This window comes from Salvelinus fontinalis, chromosome 28 (genome assembly GCF_029448725.1).
Source record: "Salvelinus fontinalis isolate EN_2023a chromosome 28, ASM2944872v1, whole genome shotgun sequence".
Classification (NCBI taxonomy): Eukaryota; Metazoa; Chordata; class Actinopteri; order Salmoniformes; family Salmonidae; genus Salvelinus; species Salvelinus fontinalis.
The window spans coordinates 35,998,602-36,024,759 of record NC_074692.1 but is presented as its reverse complement, the minus strand read 5'-3'; the positions used below and the strand labels follow the sequence as shown (position 1 = coordinate 36,024,759).

At 43.9% G+C, this 26,158-nt stretch overlaps 1 protein-coding gene across 1 annotated transcript; it reads right to left on the bottom strand.

Moving 5' to 3' along the window:
• Positions 1 to 285: 285 nt before the first annotated feature.
• On the bottom strand, positions 286 to 25,955 carry LOC129826650 (SEC14-like protein 2). Its single transcript, XM_055887609.1, has 12 exons — positions 23,392 to 25,955; positions 21,399 to 21,474; positions 10,385 to 10,428; positions 9,825 to 9,887; positions 9,213 to 9,401; positions 8,772 to 8,867; positions 8,600 to 8,660; positions 6,681 to 6,764; positions 6,305 to 6,411; positions 2,306 to 2,445; positions 1,419 to 1,588; positions 286 to 1,008 (listed from the first exon to the last, which is right to left on the bottom strand). The coding sequence occupies exons 1-12, from the start codon at positions 23,443 to 23,445 to the stop codon at positions 665 to 667; spliced, it is 1,428 nt and encodes a 475-aa protein (XP_055743584.1). The 5' UTR covers positions 23,446 to 25,955; the 3' UTR covers positions 286 to 664.
• Between the last annotated feature and the right edge of the window lie 203 nt (positions 25,956 to 26,158).

Below are 26,158 nucleotides of genomic sequence, written 5' to 3'. Positions count from 1 at the left end.
TAACCCCCTGGATCAGAGCTACATACGTTTGTTTGTGAGCAGCATATGGAACGGTCCATGGTCAGATGAAATCCCTCAGTGCCGGACCAGTGGGGTCTGTTTCAGTGCTTTCAAGTTTTCACTGACCATGGTTGGGGGTAAGACTCGGGCTTGTGTCCCAAAGTGCACTATATATGGAATATGGTGGCATTTGGGACGGACTATAATCTAGGACAGGCTAGCAACTGAGTAATCTCGGTTACCTAGAAGTAAAATGATCTAATTTCCTGTTTTACTTCTGGGGGGGGGGGGGGGGGGGGACAATTCTGATTAACTTTGTGCAAAGGAAGCGAAGTCTCCTCCTTCCCAAACGGAAACTCTCAGACAAACCTAATTTCACCAGTGTTGATCATGGGGAAAAAAATAATTTGATTTTGACTTTGTGGCTGTGGAATCTAGTGGAAACCGTTTATCATCTGCACACAGGCTTGAAAATCTCTGCACCAGTTTAAGCACCGCCTTCACCCAATCCTGATTTGTCCAAATAATCAATGACGTAAACCCAAAACGAAGAGCTACTGCTGCTTGTAATCACATAATTCTACGTGAGCCTTGACAGATTCTTGCCCGTTTCATCTGTCCACGAGAATCTGTCCACGAGAGATTAGCAACTCAGTAACGTCTGTCACGATTGGCTGCTGGCCCCAGATTCCGGCCCACCCCTGTTTTTCAGAGACTGCGATTGGCTGCTAGCCCCCCTTTCTGACCCACCCCTGTTTTTCAGAGACTGCGAATGGCTGCTAACCCCCCTTTCTGACCCACCCCTATTTTTCAGAGACTGTGATTGGCTGCTAGCCACAGATTCTGACAGACTCCTGTTCTTCAGGGACTGTGATTGGTTGCTGGCCCCAGATTCCATCCCAATCATTTTCTTCAGAGACTGCGATTGGCCGGGGAGCAGGACCTCGACAGTAAAGCTAATGCGTTTGGACTGGAAGATACTGTAGGTGTTGTCAAACCGCAGCACATCTGGAGAAGCAAAAGAAAACAACTTAGATGTCTCTCCTCAGTCAAGTCCTTCTACACCTTGACCATTGCCGTTGTCCTCTTTGGCAGCGTTTACACAAGCAGCCCATTTCTGATCTTTTGCCAAATGATGGCAAAAAAAGCTGATCTGATTGGTCAAAAGACCAATTAGTGGAAAAATTTCAGAATTTCGCTGCCTGTGTAAATGCAGCCTATGTATCCCTGTATGCTAGGCCTGGTTCTCATGTGACCCTGCCCAATTCTCCATGTGTGACTGTAACCTTACCGAGCCAAACCAAGCTGTATAGTGTCTGGAACCAAAAATACCCAAGCTAGCACAGTATGGTTTGGATGTTATTGTGAGAAGGGTTTACGTGTAGTCCCTTATGTCTCCCTGTCTGGCGTGTACTCACAGATTCCAGGCTCGCTGCAGGTGAGAGAGCCGTCCTCAGGCACCAGGTGGGTATTGTATCTCTGGCTGGGAACCACCTCCTGCATCTGCGATGCGTTCTGCCTCTGCCCCATCTTACCCTTCATAAACACCCCAAAGCCGATGTCTGCCCCATCACTGGAAAACTGCCACCTGCATGGGACACACACAGGAAACAGCAGGAAGAAATATTACATTTACATTTACATTTAAGTCATTTAGCAGACGCTCTTATCCAGAGCGACTTACAAATTGGTGCATTCACCTTATGACATCCAGTGGAACAGCCACTTTACAATAGTGCATCTAAATCTTTTAAGGGGGGGGGGGGGGGGGGGCAGAAGGATTGCTTTATCCTATCCTAGGTATTCCTTGAAGAGGTGGGGTTTCAGGTGTCTCCGGAAGGTGGTGATTGACTCCGCTGTCCTGGCGTCGTGAGGGAGTTTGTTCCACCATTGGGGTGCCAGAGCAGCGAACAGTTTTGACTGGGCTGAGCGGGAACTGTACTTCCTCAGTGGTAGGGAGGCGAGCAGGCCAGAGGTGGATGAACGCAGTGCCCTTGTTTGGGTGTAGGGCCTGATCAGAGCCTGAAGGTACTGAGGTGCCGTTCCCCTCACAGCTCCGTAGGCAAGCACCATGGTCTTGTAGCGGATGCGAGCTTCAACTGGAAGCCAGTGGAGAGAGCGGAGGAGCGGGGTGACGTGAGAGAACTTGGGAAGGTTGAACACAGGTTGAGGGAGCCCTCAAATATGAATGGATTTAATTTTCCTTTTGGCTTACACTATACACAACACACATACAGTAAAAGAAAAAGAATGAGGAACAGAGATGGTGAGGGAGGGATAGAGAGGTTAACAGGTCCCCACTCACCGGAGCACACAGCCAGGGAAGAGTATCTCATACTCCAGTTGCTGTGAGGAGCCTCGGCTGACTGTCAGACACTGTTCATAATCCACCTTCACTGACTCCCTCACGAAGTAGGAAGCAGGTACCGGCCCTGCGTAGTGGATCTGGAACACATTGATACAGTGTTAGAGGATGGATGGTGTGGGTCCAACTGAGAAAAATGCTATGAAAGTCATCAGGAAAAATGTTAGGGGAATAAACACGTTTTTTTCTTTTCTTTTGAGGGAAGGAGAAATAAAAGGATATAAAAAAAAGAAAGGCTTACTTACAACTATGAACATTTCTGAGGTTTCATAGTTTGGAAATGAGAGTCCAGAGTATATGCTTCTGACGTCCATTGTTTATTTATTTGCATAAAAACAAGAACAGCAATTTTTATTTGACCACACTGACTGCCCTCATACTACTGGTTAATCTAGTCTTCCTCTGTAGTAACCCTAAACAGACATGAGAGGGAGCCCTCAGTACAATAAAAAACATGAGGGAGCCCTCAGCCCTACCAAACACATGAGGGAGCCCTCAGTACAACAAAAAACATGAGGGAGCCCTCAGCCCTACCAAACACATGAGGGGGAGCCCTCAGCACAACCAAACACATGAGAGGGAGCCCTCAGCCCAACCAAACACATGAGAGGGAGCCCTCAGCCCAACCAAACACATGAGAGGGAGCCCTCAGCCCAACCAAACACATGAGAGGGAGCCCTCAGCTTAACCAAACAGATGGAAGAGTAAAACATTTTAGTTCCAGCAGTAACTGAAAACTACCAACAGGGGGCAGTAAGGAGTGGTATATTCCATGTGAGTGGAGGGAGAGAAAGATGTGTAACGGATGTGAAATGGCTAGCTAGTTAGCGGGTACGCGCTAATAGCGTTTCAATCAGTTACGTCACTTGCTCTGAAACCTAGAAGTAGTGTTTCCCCTTGCTCTGCAAGGGCCGCGGCTTTTGTGGAGCGATGGGTAACGATGCTTCGTGGGCGACCGTTGTTGATGTGTGCAGAGGGTCCCTGGTTCGCGCGAGGGGACGGTCTAAAGTTATACTGTTACAGATGGAGGATGACGGTTCACTCCAACTATGAGATGGTTGAGATTAACATCAGTCCACAGTTAATACCTCTCCCCCTACTGTATTTATTTATTTATTTTTCTCCTTTGCACCCCATTATTTCTGTCTCTACTTTGCACATTCTTCCACTGCACTACCATTCCAGTGTTTTACTTGCTGTATTGTATTTACTTCGCCACCATGGACTTTTTTTTGCCTTTACTTCCTTATCTCACCTCATTTGCTCACATTGTATATAGACTTATTTTTCTACTGTATTATTGTCTGTATGTTTGTTTTACTCCATGTGTAACTCTGTGTTGTTGTATGTGTCGAACTGCTTTGCTTTATCTTGGCCAGGTCGCAATTGTAAATGAGAACTTGTTCTCAACTTGCCTACCTGGTTAATATAGGTGAAATTAAAAATTCACACAGGACCATTACATGTCCGGATCACACAGCACCATTACATGTCTGGGATCACACAGCACCATTACATGTCTGGGATCACACAGCACCATTACATGTCTGGGATCACACAGCACCATTACATGTCTGGGATCACACAGCACCATTACATGTCTGGATCACACAGCACCATTACATGTCTGGATCACACAGCACCATTACATGCCTGGATCACACAGCACCATTACATGTCTGGATCACACAGCACCATTACATGCCTGGATCACACAGCACCATTACATGTCTGGGATCACACAGCACCATTACATGTCTGGGATCACACAGCACCATTACATGTCTGGGATCACACAGCACCATTACATGTCTGGGATCACACAGCACCATTACATGTCTGGATCACACAGCACCATTACATGTCTGGGATCACACAGCACCATTACATGTCTGGATCACACAGCACCATTACATGTCTGGGATCACACAGCACCATTACATGTCCGGATCACACAGCAAACCGTGGGGAATGTTGCGAGCTGAGCACTAGTGATGCGGTTATATCCACGGGGCAGGTGGCTTTAGGAAAGAGAAAACAAGCTTTACCGATGCGAACTATAATGAAGGATTCATTCTATCGATGTATGTTATTATTCTGGTGAGAGAGAGTTTATTTAGTCTTCTAGGGCAACATACACTATAATGACAGAAGAGAAGCTGCATGTGTCTAATTATAGACAAGTTGAAAACAGCCCAACAAAATGTTTGAAATTATAAACAGTAACATAGGCCTATCTAAAAACGACATGTCAAAAAATATTTTGTTCATCTCTGACTGTACAGTGTATTTTCTATATTAGTGGTTTAGGGTCAGGTGAGGGCCTGACATTTTCACTTTATCACATAAAGTCGTGCGGTTGCGGATGGATTATTAGCAATTGCAGGTGGTTGTGGGTGAACAAACTGCTGACCCGCGCATCACTACTGAGCACGGGTGCAGACACAAACAGGCCCAAACGCATATGTGGCACTCCCAATGGTAAACGTGTTAAAAATGCCCTTTCAACTTTGACTGACTGTTGCATAATATGCCTTGTACACTGTACTGTACACACATACCCCCTAATCTAATCTCTCTATACAGTAAATAGGTGATGATGTCTGCACGACCTTCCAGCATCTCACAGTCACAGCAGAAGTTGCAACATTCCACACATAGAATGTAAAACTACTAGGACCTGTGGAAGTCTTGACCCTTGATATGATAATACTAGTAAAATATATCTGATGAGACTTTGGTCTGAACTAGGCCAACAAGGCGTTAACCTAGTTCAGACCAAAGTCTCATTAAACACATTTGAACTGCTTTGTCATGTCTCTATATGCCTCTTTGGATTGAGCATCAGTTCTTCACATTCACAGAGAAATCAAAAAGTAAGAAATGCTCCACCAAGTACATGACCGAAACATAACAAATAAAGTAATGGGATAGCTAGAAAGTATGGGGCTAGATAGCTACCAATGATAAAAAGCAAACTAAATTCCTGTTCACATGTTTAAAATGGCTAAATGACTCAAAAATGGAATGGAAGTAGAGAGTTTCAGTCCTTAGAATCTTAGTCTTCCTGAAGATTCCAAAGTCATTCCAAAAATATTTAAAGATTCCAAGAGTTCTATGAGATTTTCCTGGGCCTCATTTGGAATGACAAAGACCTGTCCTCCTCCTGCTCCTCATCTCCGGTTAGGAAGACATCTCTACCTATGTATCTACAGAAACATCAGACATAAGATCAGTTTTTCTGTGTAATGAAATGACCAATTTATCAGTCAGCATGTGTCTGCCCAAGCCTGCATCTAGACAACAACTAACAACTGCATTTAATGGCATGAAGATGACTAAAGGGCCATTGGCAGTGGTGGCTAGCAGCGAGGTCCAAGGTGAAAAGGTAGGACTGAACTGTAGAGCAAGAAGAAGCAGATCCATGACAGCAACATTGTCTAACATAAAATACCCAATCACCATCAGACTGTACCCCGTGGAAGCAGACCCAAAGGAAACCACCTGGAGCTCCTATAACATCTCAGTGACCAGAAGGAATGAAGAGCTTGTCAAGACTGGTTGTGAATCGTTTCTTGATGCTGTACAGTCCACAATGTCAACGGATCACCCATAGGAGTTCAACTGTCCGACAGAGACTCCTTATCTAGCCCCACTGCCAGCAGGATGTAGCTTATGAATCACTAGTCCTGCCTACTGCATCTTGTGGTCACAGGCAGCAAAGCAAAGCTGCTCTCATCTCGCAGCCTAGTATCTAGTATGCAGCATCCTACTGCAAAACCACTAAGGCAGGTGTGGAGAAACTACTAAATGCTGAAACTGCAAGTCAGAAATATAGTCACCATGTATGAAAAACAAAAAGCACCCAAAAAACTACTTAAGAGCAGTAATGAGTCCTAGAGCAGTAATGAGTCCTACTTCCTGGTGGTGTGAGCTCACCTTGTTCCTACAGCGAGGGTCCCCGTCAGGGTCGGTGAGTTTCCCTCCGTACGCGGCAGGAAGCTGCTCCGGGTCTATGTAGTTCAACAACACCTCCTGCCAGTTGGCTGCACAACACACAGGTGAGGAGAGAGGCTGATGTTACCTTTTTACATTTCAGTCATTTAGCAGAAGCTTATTCAGAGTGGATAACACTTAGTACATGCATAACCTTCATCTACATGTAGGGTTAAGATGGGTATACATACTGTATGTATTCACAACCTAGTGTGAGCTAATAGAAATGGCATCCGTAGAGCTGACAATTCTTTACTCAGCATTCTAAAACAGTACATTTTTATGGGAACATTCCGATGTCAATAAGGAAGTGTCTCACCCCCCAGGATGATGATCTTGTTGCGGGTGATCTCACTCAGGAAGTGCTTGATGAGGTTGTAAGCCACAGGGAAAAGCTTAGGGGCTGAGGAGAGGTGGAGGGGAGGAAAGGACCATGTAAACGACAGTATGGTGCGATACACTGGTGTCTCATACAGGTTTAAGAGATGTGAGACACAGTTGCGCAGCGGTCTAAGGCACTGCATCGCAGTGCTAGAGGCGTCACTACAGATCTGGGTTTGATCCCCGGCTGTGTCGCAGCCGGCCGCGACCGTGGGACCATGAGGCGGCGCACAATTGGTCCAGCGTCGTCCGGGTTAGGGGAGGGTTTGGCCGGCTGGGATGTCCTTGTCCCATCGCACTCTAGCGACTCCTTGTGGCGGGCCAGGCGCATGCACGCTGACTTCAGTCGCCAGCTGTACGGTGTTTCCTCCGACACATTGGTGCGGCTGGCCTCCGGGTTAATCGAGCAGTGTGTCAAGAAGCAGTGCAGCTTGGTTGGGCTGTTTTTTGGAGGACGAACGGCTCTCGACCTTCGCCTTTCCCCGAGTCCGTACGGGAGTTGCAGCAATGGGACAAGACTGTAACTACTAATTGGATATTACGAAATTGGGGAGAAAAAGGGGTAAAAAGTACCACAAAATACACATAATGTACAGTTGAAGTCGGAAGTTTACATACACTTAGGTTGGAGTCATTAAAACTCATTTTTCAACCACTACACAAATGTCTTGTTAACAAACTACAGTTTGGACATCTACTTTGTGCATGACATAAGTCCACTCAGCAAGGAGTGCTCCAAAACCGCCATAGAAAGCCAGGCTACGGTTTGCATGGGGACAAAGATCTTACTTTTTGGAGAAATGTCCTCTGGTCTGATGAAACAAAAATAGAACTGTTTGGCCATAATGACCATCGTTATGTTTGGAGGAAAAAGGGGGATGCTTGCAAGCCGAAGAACACCATCTCAACCGTGAAGCACGGGGGTGGCAGCATCATCTTGTGGGGGTGCTTTGCTGCAGAAGGGACTGGTGCACTTCACAAAATAGATAGATTCATGAGGAAGGAAAATTATGTGGATATATTGAAGCAACATCTCAAGACATCAGTCAGGAAGTTAAAGCTTGGTCGCAAATGGGTCTTCCAAATGGACAATGACCCCAAGCATACTTCCAAAGTTGTGGCAAAATGGCTTAAGGACAACAAAGTCAAGGTATTGGAGTGGCCATAACAAAGCTCTGACCTCAATCTTATAGAAAATGTGTGTGCAGAACTGAAAAAGCCTGTGCGAGCAAAGAGACCTACAAACCTGACTCAGTTACACCAGCTCTGTCAGGAGAAATGGGCCAAAATTCACCCAACTTATTGGGGGAGGCTTGTGGAAGGCTACCCGAAACGTTTGACCCAAGGTAACCAATTTAAAGGCAATGCTAGCAAATACTAATCGAGTGTATGTAAACTTCTGACCCACTGGGAATGTGACGAAAGAATAAAAGCTGAAATAAATAATTCTCTCTACTATTATTCTGACATTTCACATTTTTTAAATAAAGTGGTGATCCCAACTGACCTAAGACTGGGAATTTTTACTAGGATTAAATGTCAGGAATTGTGAAAAGCTGAGTTTAAATGTATTTGGCTAAGGTGTATGTAAACTCCGACTTCAACTGTATATATATTTTAAATAAAGAGATGTGAGACACACTATACAGGTAGGTTTACCACTGTGATACTAAGACGTTTCACAATTTTGTTGTAGCCCTGAACTTGCTCACCCGATTCACACAATCAAGGGCTTGATGATTAGTTGAAGAGTTGATTCAGGTGTGCTAGCTGTGGAATAGTTCAAATACCTGGAACGGTAGGGGGTCCCCGAGAAGAGGTTTGAAAACCCCCTGTGCTAGTGGTGATGAAACTTACCTTTGATGACAAACAGTCTCTTGAGGCCCTCTGGGTAATTGTCTTCAAACATGGTCAGGATCTGTAGCGGTAAAACAACAACCAAACGATCACACCGTATCATCACATGCACACTCTGGATTCAACAGAACAGTGTGTGTGTGTGTGTGTGTGGTGTGTGGTGTGTGTGTACCTCTCCGTAAGTCTCGATGGCAGGCTTCCATAAATGTTTGAGACCCAGACCATCACAGTCATAGATCATAGTGATGGCTTCAACATGCCTCCCCAACTACAGCAGAGAGAAAGAAAAGGAGACAGAGGGAGAGAGAGTGAAGGAGAGAAAGAGAGAGAGATTGAGCGAGAGAGCGATGGAGAGGGTATCAAAGTGTCATCTCAGATCTGTAACCCTAGGTTTTCAACATGACAAAGATTCCAGACAGGAACACTTCATTAGCGGTATCTAATCTCAGTAAGGTTAGTGCCAGGAGTTTGTATCTTATCTCAGTAAGGTTAGTGCCAGGAGATTGTCTCTAATCTCAGTAAGGTTAGTGCCAGGAGTTTGTCCTGGTCAGGTCATACTGCATGTTCAGGAACAACTCCAGGCCCTCCACATATGAATGAAACCCTCTCATACCCTCTCAGACTGCAGCTCACACTCCTTCTGTAGAATCTCACAGTCTCTGATCTTAGACTTGATGAAGTCCTGTTTAGACGCTGACAGGAAGAGGCCCTTGGGGTCCACGGGGCCGATGACATCCCACCAGATGGGGCTTCCCTCACGGTCGTACCCACACATCCCACCTGACAGGTACTTCTCTATCACCTGGACACAAATACAATGGTAACACATTATTAAAACCATGGTAACGCACTATTAATACCATGGTAACCCACCATTAATACCACGGTAACACACTATTAATACCGTAGTAACACACTATTAATTCCACGGTAACACACTATTAATACCATGGTAACACACTATTAATACCATGGTAACAGACTATTAAAACCATGGTAACAGACTATTAATACCATGGTAACACACTATTAATACCACGGTAACACACCATTAATTCCATGGTAACACACGATTAATACCATGGTAACAGACTATTAATACCATGGGAACACACCATTAATACCATGGTAACGCACTATTAATACCATGATAACACACTGCAATAGCCATAAGAACACATTATTGATACCACGGTAACGCACTATAAATACAAGAGACCGGTACCTCTGGAGGCTGCCATTGTGTGGTGATTGTGTCTGCGTTCATGTGTTTCCTGAAGTCAAGGTGCTGAAATAAAACACGATAGAACAGTTTTTACATGTAACAGCATGTTCTTTATACCCTCCCCCCCTCCCTCGCTCTCACACAGGCACGCACACACGCTCACACAGACAGGACAACAGTGAGTATAGTGAGTTAAGTGGATCAGTCAGACTGCCAGAGTGACTAATACCTGCATAAAATACCCCCTCAGCATGAAAGGGATATCAAATACCACATGACATAATGGTACAGTAGGCTTGGCTAAATTGTTTAATGAGATTAATGTTCCGCATTAGGGTAAATGCTGTTTTGTGAGCAGCACTTTTATGTGACACAATCCCTGCTATTTCCCATGAGCATTCCCCCACATTATTTCAGAAGGCTTGTGTAAGGCTGGCTGGACAAACCACTGGTCACACTAGGGCTAATCTAATGGTACCATTGACAATATACAACAGATAGACAATAGCCATATGTTTCAATAAGAACAACATAAGAGAGGGGTTGACTGGGAGGGTTACCTTTCTCAGCATGGCCTCTGATTTGTTGACATTGAAGTTCCTGGCTGAGAGGAGAAAGAGAAGGGGCCAGAGAAAAAGGGGGAGAGAGAAGGGGCCAGAGAGAAAGGGGGAGAGAGAGGAGAGGAGAAGGGGCCAGAGAGAAAGGGGGAGAGAGAAGGGGCCAGAGAGAAAGGGGGAGAGAGAAGAGGAGAAGAGGGGGGTGTGAATAATAGCTATGGTTGTAGATAACAGCTGATGGTGATTGGGAATGTGTGTGTGTGTGTGTGTGTGTGTGTGTGTGTGTGTGTGTGTGTGTGTGTGTGTGTGTGTGTGTGTGTGTGTGTGTGTGTGCTGTTATTCAACATGTATTATGTCTATCTGAGAAACACAGAGCATCTTTGTCCTCCACAACTAATGTTAAAAACATTATCAACAGACAACTACTAGCAAACAAACAGGAAATGACCCCAAGTCCCCTTTTCGTTCATGAGAAGACGATGAGAGGCACTGGTTGCGTCCAAAATAGCTCCCTTTTCCATATTTAGTGCACTACTTATGGGCCCTGTTCAAAAGAAGTGCACTGAAGAGGGAATAGGGTGCCATTTGAGTGCACTAGAGGGAATAGGGTGCCATTTGAGTTCACTAGATAGGGAACAGGGTTCCATTTGGAAGCACTTTGACTCGGTCAGCTATGGCTGTGAAGAATTAGTTTCCATCAGGGTTGGGCCTAATTCAAATTGAAGGCATGTGATTTGAATTTTACATTCAGAAATTTACAAACTTTTAAAATAAATAGCTTCTACTTTTCACTTTATTGAGAAGTCATTGAAAATGAATGTCCTTTTTTTCTATTATTGAATTGTGATTTTAGTTTACTTCCTGAATGGACTGCCTTCAATTAGAATTGGCTGAAACCCTGGTTTCCATCTCTCTTTATATACCCAGACATTGCATTTATTCCTCACTCTGCGTTTCAGCCAATGAGCAGGGCAGAGTCGGTTGTGTCACCATGACAACAGACTATCGCTAGCCTCCATTAAAGATGGGAATCCGCGCCACTGGCCGCCACACCACCATTGTTATTGTTTTTGTTGCCAAACTGAGCAGCAGCAGCACAGCTGCTCTTCTATCCCTTGTGCAATGATGTCAGAGCACAAACAACTACGTTGGTTGTTTGCTGTAACTTCTTTGTTGTTGTAAAATTGCAAACAGACGTGGCTGTTTCACCATGAAGGATTCCAGCTTGAAGGGTCCGTTAGGAGATTAAAAGCAGCCGGTCGCCTGCCTGAGGCTTCCTTCCACTGTGGAACCTTATATCAGACCTCCCGCTTACAGTAGCAGCACTGTACAGTACTGACCCAGAAGTACTGACCCAGAAGTACTGACCCAGAAGTACTAACCCAGAAGTACTGACCCAGAAGTACTGCCCAGAAGTACTAACCCAGAAGTACTAACCCAGAAGTACTGACCCAGAAGTACTGACCCAGAAGTACTAACCCAGAAGTACTGCCCCAGAAGTACTGCCCCAGAAGTACTAACCCAGAAGTACTAACCCAGAAGTACTGACCCAGAAGTACTGACCCAGAAGTACTAACCCAGAAGTACTGACCCAGAAGTACTGCCCAGAAGTACTAACCCAGAAGTACTGCCCAGAAGTACTGCCCCAGAAGTACTAACCCAGAAGTACTGCCCAGAAGTACTGACCCAGAAGTACTGACCCAGAAGAGATAGGAGAGGATGCCAAGCAGCCTATCTAATACTCTAGCTAAGGTGATTAAGTGGCCAGCTGACAGCCGGTAGTCAGTCAGTGGCTGTGTCCCAAATGGCATGCTATTACCTATATTGCTATAATAGTGTTTAACATTATTTGTGAATGACTACCTCATCTCTGTACCCCACCAATACAATTGCCTCTAAAGGTCCCTCAGTCGAGTAGTGAATTTCAAACACAAATTCAACCACAAAGACCAGGGAGGTTTTCTAATGTCTCGCAAATAAGGGCACCTAGTGGTAGATGGGTAAAAAAAAAAAAAAAAGCAGACATTGACACTTTGACATTGACATTACACTTTGGATGGTATATCAATACACACAGTCACTACAAAGATACAGGCATCCTTCCTAACTCAGTTGCCGGAGAGGAAGGTAACCGCTCAGGGATTTCACCATGAGGCCAATGGAGACTGGCAGCTTCATTAAATAGTACCCGCAAAACACCAGTCTCAACGTCAGCAGTGAAGAGGCGACTCCAGGATGCTGGCCTTCTAGGCAGAGTCGCAAAGAAAAAGACATATCTCAGACTAGCCAATAAAAATAAAAGATTAAGATGGGCAAAAGAACACAGACATCGGACAGAGGAACTCTGCCTAGAAGGCCAGTACCCTCAAATCTGGTGTTTTGAGGGTACTATTTAATGAAGCTGCCAATTGAGGACTTGTGAGGCGTCTGTTTCTCAAACTAGACACTCTAATGTACTTGTCCTCTTGCTCAGTTGACTCCAACTCCTCTTTCTATTCTGGTTAGAGACAGTTTGCGCTGTTATGTGAAGGGAGTAGTACACCGCATTGTAGGTGATCTTCAGTTTCTTGGCAATTTCTCGCATGGAATATTTCTCAGAACAAGAATAGACTGACGAGTTTCAGAAGAAAGTGCTGTATTTATGATCAATTTGATGTTATTTTAATGGACAAAAAACTTGCTTAAAAAAAAGGGACATTTCTAAGTGACCCCAAACTTTTGAACGGCAGTGTATGTAAATTAGATATTTATGTATTTAATTTTCAATAAATCTGCAAGAATTTCTAAAAACATGTTTTCACTTAGTCATTATGGGGTATTGTGTGTAGATGAGTGAAAAAAAATGTTTCATCCATTTTGAATTCAGGCTGTAACACAACAAAACATGGAAAAGGTCGAGGGGTATAAATACTTTCAGAAGGCGCTGTAGTTGCCATGTTTCACATTGGATTTATGAACTACCAAAAGGGAAAACGTTTTTAATCCTGATGACGCTCTGCACACACAAGCTCGTTAGCTAGCTAGCTAACTGTGGTCCAATGTTAAGCCATCTCTAGGAATTTCAAAGACATGCAAAGTTCCTCAATAGAAGCCGCTCCTCCGTAGGTATAATAGTGTGGGCCTAATTCAATATAATGTATGTCATAACAAGATGCTCAGCGCTTCAAGCCAAGCTCCCTCCACCCTCTCTCACTCTCTCCCCACCCGTAAAATTTCAGTCACATCTCACGCCCTACACTCTGTCCATCTCGCATGTAAACAACTAGGCTACAACTTGCCCGCTCCATAGAAAACTGCTTTATCCAAACTGATTGGTAGTAATTTAATGTCGACCTAAATGTGATTTCAGAGGTTTAAAAAGAAACATAAAGGAATGATATAAACGTGTACGTTTTGGGGGGGGGGGGGGGGTGTCAAGGACTTTATTTTGCAGGTCGGAACAGTGGAATGGAACAAAAACAAAATGACGGTTCCATTCAGAATGAAACAGTTTAATAATTTAGGTTCCAACACCAGTTCTTAGCTCTTCAGGGCTCTGAAGTCGACCTTTTTTTACAAGGAGCACATGTGCTCTTCAAGGAAAAAACGTAGGAGCACACAAAATACATTCAGGAGCACCATATGTCTGGTTATAAATACTGCATCACCCATCTCATATGTATATACTGTACATTTACATTTACATTTAAGTCATTTAGCAGACGCTCTTATCCAGAGCGACTTACAAATTGGTGCATTCACCTTATGACATCCAGTGGAACAGCCACTTTACAATAGTGCATCTAAATCTTTTAAGGGGGGGGGGGGTCAGAAGGATTACTTTATCCTATCCTAGGTATTCCTTAAAGAGGTGGGGTGTGAAATTCACTACTCTGTAATCTATATTATGCCACTGTATCTTAGTCCAATGCCACCCTGACATATGTATATATTGTACTCTACACTATGCCACTGTATCTTAGTCCAATGCTGCTCTGACATATGTACAGTGGGGAGAACAAGTATTTGATACACTGCCGATTTTGCAGGTTTTCCTACTTACAAAGCATGTAGAGGTCTGTAATTTTTATCATAGGTACACTTCAACTGCGAGAGACGGAATCTAAAACAAAAATCCAGAAAATCACATTGTATGATTTTTAAGTAATTAATTTGCATTTTATTGCATGACATAGTACAGAATACAGTATATACTATGCCACTGTATCTTAGTCCAATGCCGCTCTGACATATGTATATATTCTTAATCCATTCCTTACTTAGATTTACGTGTATTTAGTGTATATGTTGTGAAACTGGTAGATACTACTTGTTAGATATTACTGCACTGTCGGAGCTAGAAGCACAAGCATTTCGCTACACCCGCAATAACATCTGCTAAACACGTGTATGTGACCAATACAATTGATTTGAAAGCTAAAATCCTTCATTTTTCTAGCACACTGGTGGTCCTAAATTAAAATTCCAGGTCACACAACAAAATACCTGGGCTCATATGTGAGTAAAATGGTTGCACTGTAGAGCCCTGCTGTTATTGCAGGACTTTGACTGTGGAAAATCACCTTCCCCGTCAGCATTTTGTGCGTATTGAATATTCTAATGATATTTTACAGCCTAACCTATGGACTGTGCATCCATTAAATGGGTTATCAGCCTACTCAGTAACACCCACAGAACACAATTAGCGCTGAATGGTCAATACACAAGGGCTGCATTTAGACAGGCAGCCCAATTCTGATATTTTCTTCCAGTAATTGGTCTTTTGACCAATCATATCAGATATTTTCAAGTCAGATCTTTGTCAGAGCTGATCTGATTGGTCAAAAGAATTGGGCTGCCTGTCTAAACGCAGCAGTAGTCATTGACTGGTGGGCTAATGTGGCTCATTTCAAACTGGCTTCAGAGTCCTGCAATAGATTAGCCTATACATCCAACTTGAATCCAGGCTTGGAGGTAAGGATGACAGCTGTGGTGTAGCCTAAAGGCGATATCGTATTAATAATAGGCCTAAGTGATATTGTATCTTCATAGCAAACAAACATTTTTATTTCACTAGGCAAGTAAGTAAATAACTTGTTTGAGTGGTAAGGGGAAAGTCTAGGAGTGAAGTCAGGGGAGGTGCATCTGTGGCAGACCAAAAGCGGCCACTGATGTGGTGTTTCCAACAGCAAGGCTCAGTGCAACATGGCAGTGACTGACATTCCTTATAAAAGGAATTTTATTTATTTCTTTAATGTCGAAATAAACACGTCTCCAGACCCATATCTAACACTCACAACCTGAAAATATGTTTGTACATTGTACAATCAATTGGTGAGAGCGAGAGCCTAAAATATCACATTAATTTGTACATATCCACTGTGTACATGAACTGAGGCAAAGCTGTTTCCTGTTTCAGTCACGTCATTGGCCACGTTCCTGTGGGTCAAACAAAACACCCTTGTGATTGGTTAACGATAGAGCCTCCCACTATTTCAGGTCGATGGCTGCAGGATGAAGTTGGTGAAGAGCAACTGTTGAAACTTGGAGTCAAAACTACATTTCCCTTTGATCACATGATTTCTGTTCATGCAGTCGACATTTAGGTGCAAGTGAGACAATTTTTATCCCTCGTAATGCAAAACACTTTGACAGGCGACTTGACAGAAGTGATCCGCCCATTGACAGTTGGTATTCAGCAGTCATAAAGTCTTATTTACTGTGAAGAACTACTAAACACTGATGTTGTCAGACAGCAGCTCTATAGAGATGAGATGATGACTTGGAATGAAATAATAAAGTCTTTAAATAAAACAAATGAAATAAACAACAACTGAAAATTGTATTACAGTAAAGTCATGTGTGTAAATTAAGGTTATTAAGTGATCAGCAGTAAAGGACAGTCCCTGCCATCATGGGACTTTTACATTACATTTACATTACATTTAAGTCATTTAGCAGACGCTCTTATCCAGAGCGACTTACAAATTGGTGCATTCACCTAATGACATCCAGTGGAACAGCCACTTTACAATAGTGCATCTAGATCTTTTAAGGGGGGGGGGGGGGGGGGCAGAAGGATTGCTTTATCCTATCCTAGGTATTCCTTGAAGAGGTGGGGTTTCAGGTGTCTCCGGAAGGTGGTGATTGACTCCGCTGTCCTGGCGTCGTGAGGGAGTTTGTTCCACCATTGGGGTGCCAGAGCAGCAAACAGTTTTGACTGGGCTGAGCGGGAACTGTACTTCCTCAGTGGTAGGGAGGCGAGCAGGCCAGAGGTGGATGAACGCAGTGCCCTTGTTTGGGTGTAGGGCCTGATCAGAGCCTGAAGGTACTGAGGTGCCGTTCCCCTCACAGCTCCGTAGGCAAGCACCATGGTCTTGTAGCGGATGCGAGCTTCAACTGGAAGCCAGTGGAGAGAGCGGAGGAGCGGGGTGACGTGAGAGAACTTGGGAAGGTTGAACACCAGACGGGCTGCGGCGTTCTGGATGAGTTGTAGGGGTTTAATGGCACAGGCAGGGAGCCCAGCCAACAGCGAGTTGCAGTAATCCAGACGGGAGATGACAAGTGCCTGGATTAGGACCTGCGCCGCTTCCTGTGTGAGGCAGGGTCGTACTCTGCGGATGTTGTAGAGCATGAACCTACAGGAACGGGCCACCGCCTTGATGTTGGTGGAGAACGACAGGGTGTTGTCCAGGATCACGCCAAGGTTCTTAGCGCTCTGGGAGGAGGACACAATGGAGTTGTCAACCGTGATGGCGAGATCATGGAACGGACAGTCCTTCCCCGGGAGGAAGAGCAGCTCCGTCTTGCCGAGGTTCAGCTTGAGGTGGTGATCCGTCATCCACACTGATATCCACACTGATATGTCTGCCAGACATGCAGAGATGCGATTCGCCACCTGGTCATCAGACTTGTATTCATTGTATTCATCAGACTTGTATTCACACCTGGTCATTCGGACTTGTATTCATTGTTTTAGTCTGTGTTGTTACAGCGTTCAACCCACATAATGCATAGCGCAACAATAATAATAGAATCCTCGAAAACAAAATTGAAAACCGTGAATATTTTTGGGGGAATAATCTAAACGAAACTGAACGGACCTCAAAAAGCACTAATCGCTCAGCACTAGTAACTGTAATGAATTACATTTAGATCCACAGGCCTACAAAATGGGGGCCGTGGTCGAGTTGCCCATCCCTGGTCTAGACAGACCAGACCATTACCTCTGAGTGATGGTCGAGTTGCCCATCCCTGGTCTAGACAGACCAGACCATTACCTCTGAGTGATGTTGCTATGCAACGCCAGACTTGTTCAATGTTTGCGTGAAAGAAGAAGAGAAGAACGTCAACAACCTCTGGGTTCACCCCGTCTTCCTGTCACATGGGTCACAATAGTGTATGTCCCCGGAAATATGTTGCATGAAGTCTACAATAACAAAGCTACATAACTTTATTCTCTAAACAAAATGTCACAGAGATTTCCCATGTCATGGCTCTTTCACACAGCAGCAGGCGACTGGTGCAAAAATTTGCCTTGGATTCAAATGTCTTTCCACTTTTTTTTTAACACATTCTCATTTACAGCAACAACCTGGGGAATAGTTACAGGGGAGAGGAGGGGGGATGAATGAGCCAATTATAAGATGGCGATGATTTGGTAGCCATGAAGATACAGTATGAGGGCCAGATTGGGAATTTAGCCAGGACACCGAGGTTAACACCCCTACTCTTATGATAAGTGCCATGGGATCTCTCAGCTTTTAAAGAACCTTTGTGAACCATGATAATTGCCCTCTCTCCCTTGAAACCTGTTTTACAGGTTTAATGTGCATTGCCCAAAATAACAGAGAGAGCCTGTGTGAGTTCAACCCAGTCCCATCTAGAACAAGCAGGAGCTACTCTTCCTGGGGTCCACAAACACAAAACATGACAAGTAACAAAACACTGGTACACTAACAGACAAGGACAGACACTCACATTTAAAATACTAAAGAACTAAAGAATACAACCTGTCACTCCCTGTTACTACAACCAGTCACTCTATGTGTTACTACAACCTGTCACGCTCTCTGTGTTACTACAACCTGTCACGCTCTCTGTGTTACTACAACCTGTCACGCTCTATGTGTTACTACAACCTGTCACGCTCTCTGTGTTACTACAACCTGTCACACTCCCTGTGTTACTACAACCTGTCACTCTGTGTTACTACAACCTGTCACGCTCTCTGTGTTACTACAACCTGTCACGCTCTCTGTGTTACTACAACCTGTCACGCTCTCTGTTACTACAACCTGTCACACTCTCTGTTACTACAACCTGTCACACTCTGTGTTACTACAACCTGTCACGCTCTATGTGTTACTACAACCTGTCACGCTCTCTGTGTTACTACAACCTGTCACACTCCCTGTGTTACTACAACCTGTCACTCTGTGTTACTACAACCTGTCACGCTCTCTGTGTTACTACAACCTGTCACGCTCTCTGTTACTACAACCTGTCACACTCTGTGTTACTACAACCTGTCACGCTCTATGTGTTACTACAACCTGTCACACTCTCTGTTACTACAACCTGTCACACTCTGTGTTACTACAACCTGTCACGCTCTATGTGTTACTACAACCTGTCACGCTCTCTGTGTTACTACAACCTGTCACACTCCCTGTGTTACTACAACCTGTCACTCTGTGTTACTACAACCTGTCACGCTCTCTGTGTTACTACAACCTGTCACGCTCTCTGTTACTACAACCTGTCACACTCTGTGTTACTACAACCTGTCACGCTCTCTGTGTTACTACAACCTGTCACGCTCTCTGTGTTACTACAACCTGTCACGCTCTCTGTGTTACTACAACCTGTCACGCTCTCTGTGTTACTACAACCTGTCACTCTCTCTGTGTTACTACAACCTGTCACACTCTGTGTTACTACAACCTGTCACACTCTGTGTTACTACAACCTGTCACACTCTGTGTTACTACAACCTGTCACACTCTCTGTGTTACTACAACCTGTCACTCTCTCTGTTACTACAACCTGTCACTCTCTGTGTTACTACAACCTGTCACTCTCTCTGTGTTACTACAACCTGTCACACTCTGTGTTACTACAACCTGTCACACTCTGTGTTACTACAACCTGTCACACTCTGTGTTACTACAACCTGTCACACTCTGTGTTACTACAACCTGTCACACTCTGTGTGTTACTACAACCTGTCACTCTCTCTGTTACTACAACCTGTCACTCACTCTGTGTTACTACAACCTGTCACACTCTCTGTGTTACTACAACCTGTCACTCTCTCTGTTACTACAACCTGTCACACTCTCTGTTACTACAACCTGTCACTCTCTGTGTTACTACAACCTGTCACTCTCTCTGTTACTACAACCTGTCACTCTCTCTGTTACTACAACCTGTCACTCTGTGTTACTACAACCTGTCACTCTCTCTGTTACTACAACCTGTCACTCTCTCTGTTACTACAACCTGTCACTCTCTCTGTTACTACAACCTGTCACTCTCTCTGTTACTACAACCTGTCACTCTCTGTGTTACTACAACCTGTCACTCTCTGTGTTACTACAACCTGTCACTCTCTGTGTTACTACAACCTGTCACTCTCTCTGTTACTACAACCTGTCACTCGGTGTTACTACAACCTGTCACTCTCTGTGTTACTATAACCAGTCACTCCCTGTTACTATAACCAGTCACTCCCTGTTACTACAACCAGTCACTCCCTGTGTTACTACAACCAGTCACTCCCTGTGTTACTACAACCAGTCACACTCTCTGTTACTACAACCAGTCACACTCCCTGTTACTACAACCAGTCACACTCCCTGTTACTACAACCAGTCACTCTCTCTGTTACTACAACCAGTCACACTCCCTGTTACTACAACCTGTCACTCTCTGTGTTACTACAACCTGTCACTCTCTGTTACTACAACCTGTCACTCTCTGTTACTACAACCTGTCACTCTCTCTGTTACTACAACCAGTCACACTCCCTGTTACTACAACCTGTCACTCTCTCTGTTACTACAACCTGTCACTCGGTGTTACTACAACCAGTCACACTCTCTGTTACTACAACCAGTCACACTCCCTGTTACTACAACCAGTCACACTCTCTGTTACTACAACCAGTCACACTCCCTGTTACTACAACCAGTCACTCTCTCTGTTACTACAACCTGTCACTCTCTCTGTTACTACAACCTGTCACTCTCTCTGTTACTACAACCTGTCACTCTCTCTGTTAATACAACCTGTCACTCTCTCTGTTACTACAACCTGTCACTCTGTGTTACTACAACCTGTCACTCTCTCTGTTACTACAACCTGTCACTCTCTCTGTTACTACAACCTGTCACTCTCTGTGTTACTACAACCTGTCACACTCTCTGTGTTACTACAACCTGTCACTCCGTGTTACTACAACCTGTCACTCTCTGTGTTACTACAACCCGTCACTCTCTGTGTTACTACAACCTGTCACTCTCTCTGTTACTACAACCTGTCACTCGACTAATCGCCTAATCAACTCTCCACCACAGACACAGACAATATCCATGTCCAAGCTAAACAACTTGGTTTCTAAATGTTTTCTCTCTTTCTCAAACTCTCCCCCCATAACACCCGACTGAAGGCATTTACTGTAAGCAGCTTTTGTAAGTTCCCTAAAGGTCGGTTTCTATTTGAAAAGCTGTTGGTTACTTCTATGTGTTGAAAAACTATTGAGAAATACAAGTTTCAACTGCTGAAATTGTTCCGTTCAAACTACAATATCTTGCGCCTGCTTTTTCTGCGTGTTCAATGTGACTTCTTCCGTAGCTTATCCCAGTAACCCAGCTAGAACTGAGAGTTTGTCCATAGACAAGCATGGTCTTATTAACAGCCTTACAGCTCTCCTAGCAGAATAGTATAGTACTCCAACTCCAAGCCCACCACCATGCCATGATGAAGCAACAGTTGTAGTTAGCCTCAGTCTCCCACCAACTTTAGTTTACCTCACCTCTGAGCCAGCGCAACAGGAAGTGGTCATGATGAGCAGGAAGTAGTGGAAGAACGTCCTGAATCCTCTCTCGAAACTGCCCAAGGATGAAACGGGGTGGCAGTGATAGAGAGAAAGAGAGAGATGCCAAAGGTGTGTTAGTGTTTTAGTTGTAAACATGAATGAAAACACATGATATGAAATTAATTGTTATAAGATAATCACAGACACTTGTCTAAAATCACATGCAATCCACCTCAAAATGTGGAAGTTAATCTATTCTTACACATTAAACAAAGCGCATAGGTCAAAATAAATTCAATAGTGTGACTTCTTGAGGGAAATTCCTATTTTCAATCATAGGTTAACAATCACTAAAATAAGTCCACTAGAGAGCATACTCAGATAAAGTTGAATTTCATAAAATTAGACAGATGAAACCATAATCATTCACATTGCCTCAATCTGTGACACAACTGTCACACGTCTGTTGATTCTGGCATATTAAATGTGGTATGTAGAGATACAATCAGATAGCTGCTTGTGTGTTTGAGCTTTGCGTGATATAAACATAAACACAAGACAAAATATTAGAAAGTTGACATAAAGGACAATAACCAACCAAGACTGGAGATACTCAATTCCATACGGTATTAATAATGTTACATAATATCTTGGGAATTGATTCATGAAATAATAGGCCTCCAAGAGGTAGATGGAAAATTCAGTTAGGTTAGGTTTAAGTCAGAATTATGAGATAGTAAGTCTGGATCATGGACATTGAATAGTCCTGCAGGTGACCCCTTTTTAAACGGGCAATCTGGGTTTCCAACAATAACAAAGCATTTACCCCGCCACGTTATTTGGTAAACAGCTGAGGGAATGTCGCATGAGAGATGTAACCACTCTCAAAGACATAGACACAAGGAATCTCAAATATGGATGCAAGGACTAACCATCCATGACATCAAAATTATAGTTTTAACCATGTTTTGAAGCTATACAGTGTTTGTTTACAATTACATTGTTTACGAACAATTGAGTAAACAAGCATAGATGTGGGGTTCTGATGGGGTAAGACCGTTGCTCATGAGGCATTTTTAAGTTCCATTCTTCAAGAATCAATGGCTATTTAGTAATAATTTAAATGTCCCCAAAAAATGGATGTACCAATCCCAGGTTGCCCCTTTAATGGATAGAATTGTATTCATTAATTCTAGACATCAACTAGATGTCATCAAACAGGCACCCAACTCGCATCAACAAAACATCTCCAATCCATTAATATGGAACATATATTACCACAAACTCTCTGTCTCATTTTCCATCCTCCCCTGATCCAGAATATATAACGTTCATAGTCACGGCATGCTTGGTTCAATAGCTATTGACTGCAGAATACCGAATATCCAGTATGAAGCTAGTTTGACCTTGGTGCTCTCGCTAACACGCCAACGGTAATTTGATATCTGTGAGTAGCAGCGCATTTACGTTCGCAGGCGATGCAGATTAGGTTAGGGATATAGGCTACTGAATATAGTCTATTCGCGTCGCAGTTGGCGCAGCTATTGCGCTGTTTCTCCTGCATGTTGTTGGAAGACCAAGGCAAAAGTAATATGAAGTTTGGGACACACCAGTTATGCTTTTTGATAATCATATATTGATTTAACGTGAGCATTTTTCTCCAATAAACAAATGACTTGCATGAACACGTGGTTTTGTTTAGGCATTTTAGTTTGCCATTTGCCAGTGTGAAACCAACTTGATCAAATTAAGCTCTCTGAATCGAACTAGGCGTACAGCGCAGAACTGTGTGAAAACGCCCTTACAGAGAAACTTCAGGGAGAACGACATGATGAAATAATATTCTATTGGTAGTTACAATTAACTGTAGTCATATGTTTTCTAGGCTCCAGATGTTACCGTCCTCAACAGTATCGGCGATTGTCACATCGACAAACATAAATAATTGCAACACAAAACCAGAAATGTAGCCTACAATACATATATTTACCTCTTCCAATGCCCCAGCCTGCTTCGGGCTGAGGTCGCCAACCCTGCCGCTCATCACGTCTGTCAAAGCACACACAAAAAAAGCTGTTTTTCTGCCGTCAATGGAAGTTTAAGAACGACACACTGCTGTCCCAGTTGCTGGACTGACTGCAGTCGGTCTGTCACGGTCTCGTACTGTATGATGCTGCTCGACGGGGGCGCTGTTCTCTTCTCCATCCCTGTCTGTCAAGTCGTAAATGTGTCAATTCCAGAGGAAACACCCACACCCTGATTTGCCTAGTTAATTAAAGGTTACACATAGCAGAGAAGCGACACATTTTACGTGACTGAACAGACTCTCGTCTCCAGAGCGACTGGGGTTAAGCGCATTACTCAAGGACACATTTGTAGATATTTCACATAGTCAGCTCGGGGATTCGATCCAGCACCCTTTCAGTTATTAACCCAACGCTCTTAACCGCCAGGCTACGACCAACATTCACATTGTGTAAAATAAGAATGAAACATGCCATCACAAGTTTAAACTTATCAAACGCAATTAACGTAGAGCCCTTTCAAGTTGGTGGCAGAGCAATAGGGCAGTTCTTATAGAATGCCAGAAAAAGAAGCCTCTATTTACATGTTGCTTATGAGTGCATTTCACAATACTCTTTGGATTTGAATTGGATTTTAAGGCTCGTATGAATGTCCTGCTTAATACAATGTTTGTGTCATCATTGCAAATCAACTGCATTACACTTAAAAAACACTTCTACTTCCACCAGTAAAATGGCTCTAAGGCTAGCTTTTGCTACAATCAATCAATCAAATGTATTCATAAAGACCTTTTTACATCAGCCGATGTCACAAAGTGCTGTACAGAAACCCAGCCTATAACTCCAAACAGCAAGCAATGCAGATGTAGAAGCACGGTGGCTAGCACAGTGGAAGAAACCTAGAGAGGAACCAGGCTCTGAGGGGTAGCCATTCCTCTTCTGGCTGTGCCGGGTGGAGATTATAACAGAACATGGCCAAGATGTTCAAACGTTCATAGATGACCAGCAGGGTCAGATAATAATAATCATAGTGAACAGGTCAGGGTTCCATAGCCAAAGGCAGAACAGTTGAAACTGGAGAATCAACATGACCAGGTGGACTGGGGCCAGCAAGGAGTCATCAGGACAGGTAGTCCTGAGGCATGGTCCTAGGGCTCAGGTCCTCCGAGAGAAGAGAGAGAGAATTAGAGGGAGCATACTTAAATTCACACAGGACACCAGATAAGACATGAGAAATACTCCAAATATAACAGACTGACCCTAGCCCCCAACATAAACTACTGCAGCATAAATACTGGAGGCTGAGACAGGAGGGGTCTGGGACACTGTGGCCCCGTCCGAAGATACCCCTGGACAGGGCCAAACAGGCAGGATATAACCCCACCCACTTTGCCAAGGCACAGCCCCCACACGACCAGAGGGATATCTTCAACCACCAACCTACTACCCTGAGACAAGGCTGAGTATAGCCCACGAAGAGTTCCCCCATGGCACAAACCCGAGGGGGGCGCCAACCCGGACAGGAAGATCATGTCAGTGACTCAACCCACTCAAGTGACGCACCCCTCCTAGGGACGGCATGGAAGAGCACCAGTAAGCCAGTGACTCAACCCCTGTAATAGGGTTAGAGGCAGATAATCTCAGTGGAGAGAGGGGAACCGGCCATATCAATGAGCGTTACCATTCTAGCTAACAGGCTACATCAATTAGGCTATATCAAAGAGCGTTACCATTCTAGCTAACAACTGCAGCCCAAAATAGTTATTTTGCAAAGATCACAACCAAATATAATCTTAGGGCTGTTCAAGCAAGAAACAAAACATAATTGTAAGCATATGAGCACCCAAAGAGGTTATTTTGTTAAGAAGTAATATAGGTTATGTTGAATGGGCACAGACGGCGATTGCTTTATTACTGGTGCCAAGAGTCCTACGAGTCTGTGCCTGACGTCAATGTGTCGTGTACTGGAAAAGGGTCTATAGCTTTGCAACAGAAATATCAAACGCAAGACAAGAAGGTTCTGTATGCTTATCGATGATTCCTATTTCCTTTCATCTAGGCAAGGCCAAAAGAGTCAATTAATTGTTGTATAGTTTTTCTAGTACCCAAAACGGAAATTGGATATCGACTCGTTTTCTTGTTTATGGTTGTCAAATTTAGTAACAGAAAACAAGTAACAACAATATGTATCAAATGTTTCTTTTTTTCCGTTTAGTTCATACCTGGAAGTACACGCCCCCTAATATAATATTCACGAGAGTAGCGGCTGTGTTTACAGTGTGGGTTGAGCTACAGTACCAGCAGCACAGACAAGGTTGCCATGTTTGCGGTTTCCCCTAAATTTAGGCAACCTTGAAAACGATGTTGCGGATGAAAATGTATTATTTTGCGGATTGCACGTTTTTTGGACTACTAAATTGCACCGAGGCTGCAATGGCATTTCTCTTTTTTTTAAATTATCAATTAATTTCACTGTGCTGCTGTTGACTATCAGGTAGTGAAGCAGGCTGCTGTTGACTATCAGGTAGTGAAGCAGGCTGCTATTGACTATCAGGTAGTGATGCAGGCTGCTGTTGACTATCAGGTAGTGAAGCAGGCTGCTGTTGACTATCAGGTAGTGAAGCAGCCTGCTGTTGACTATCAGGTAGTGAAGCAGGCTGCTGTTGACTATCAGTTAGTGAAGCAGGCTGCTGTTGACTATCAGGTAGTGATGCAGGCTGCTGTTGACTATCA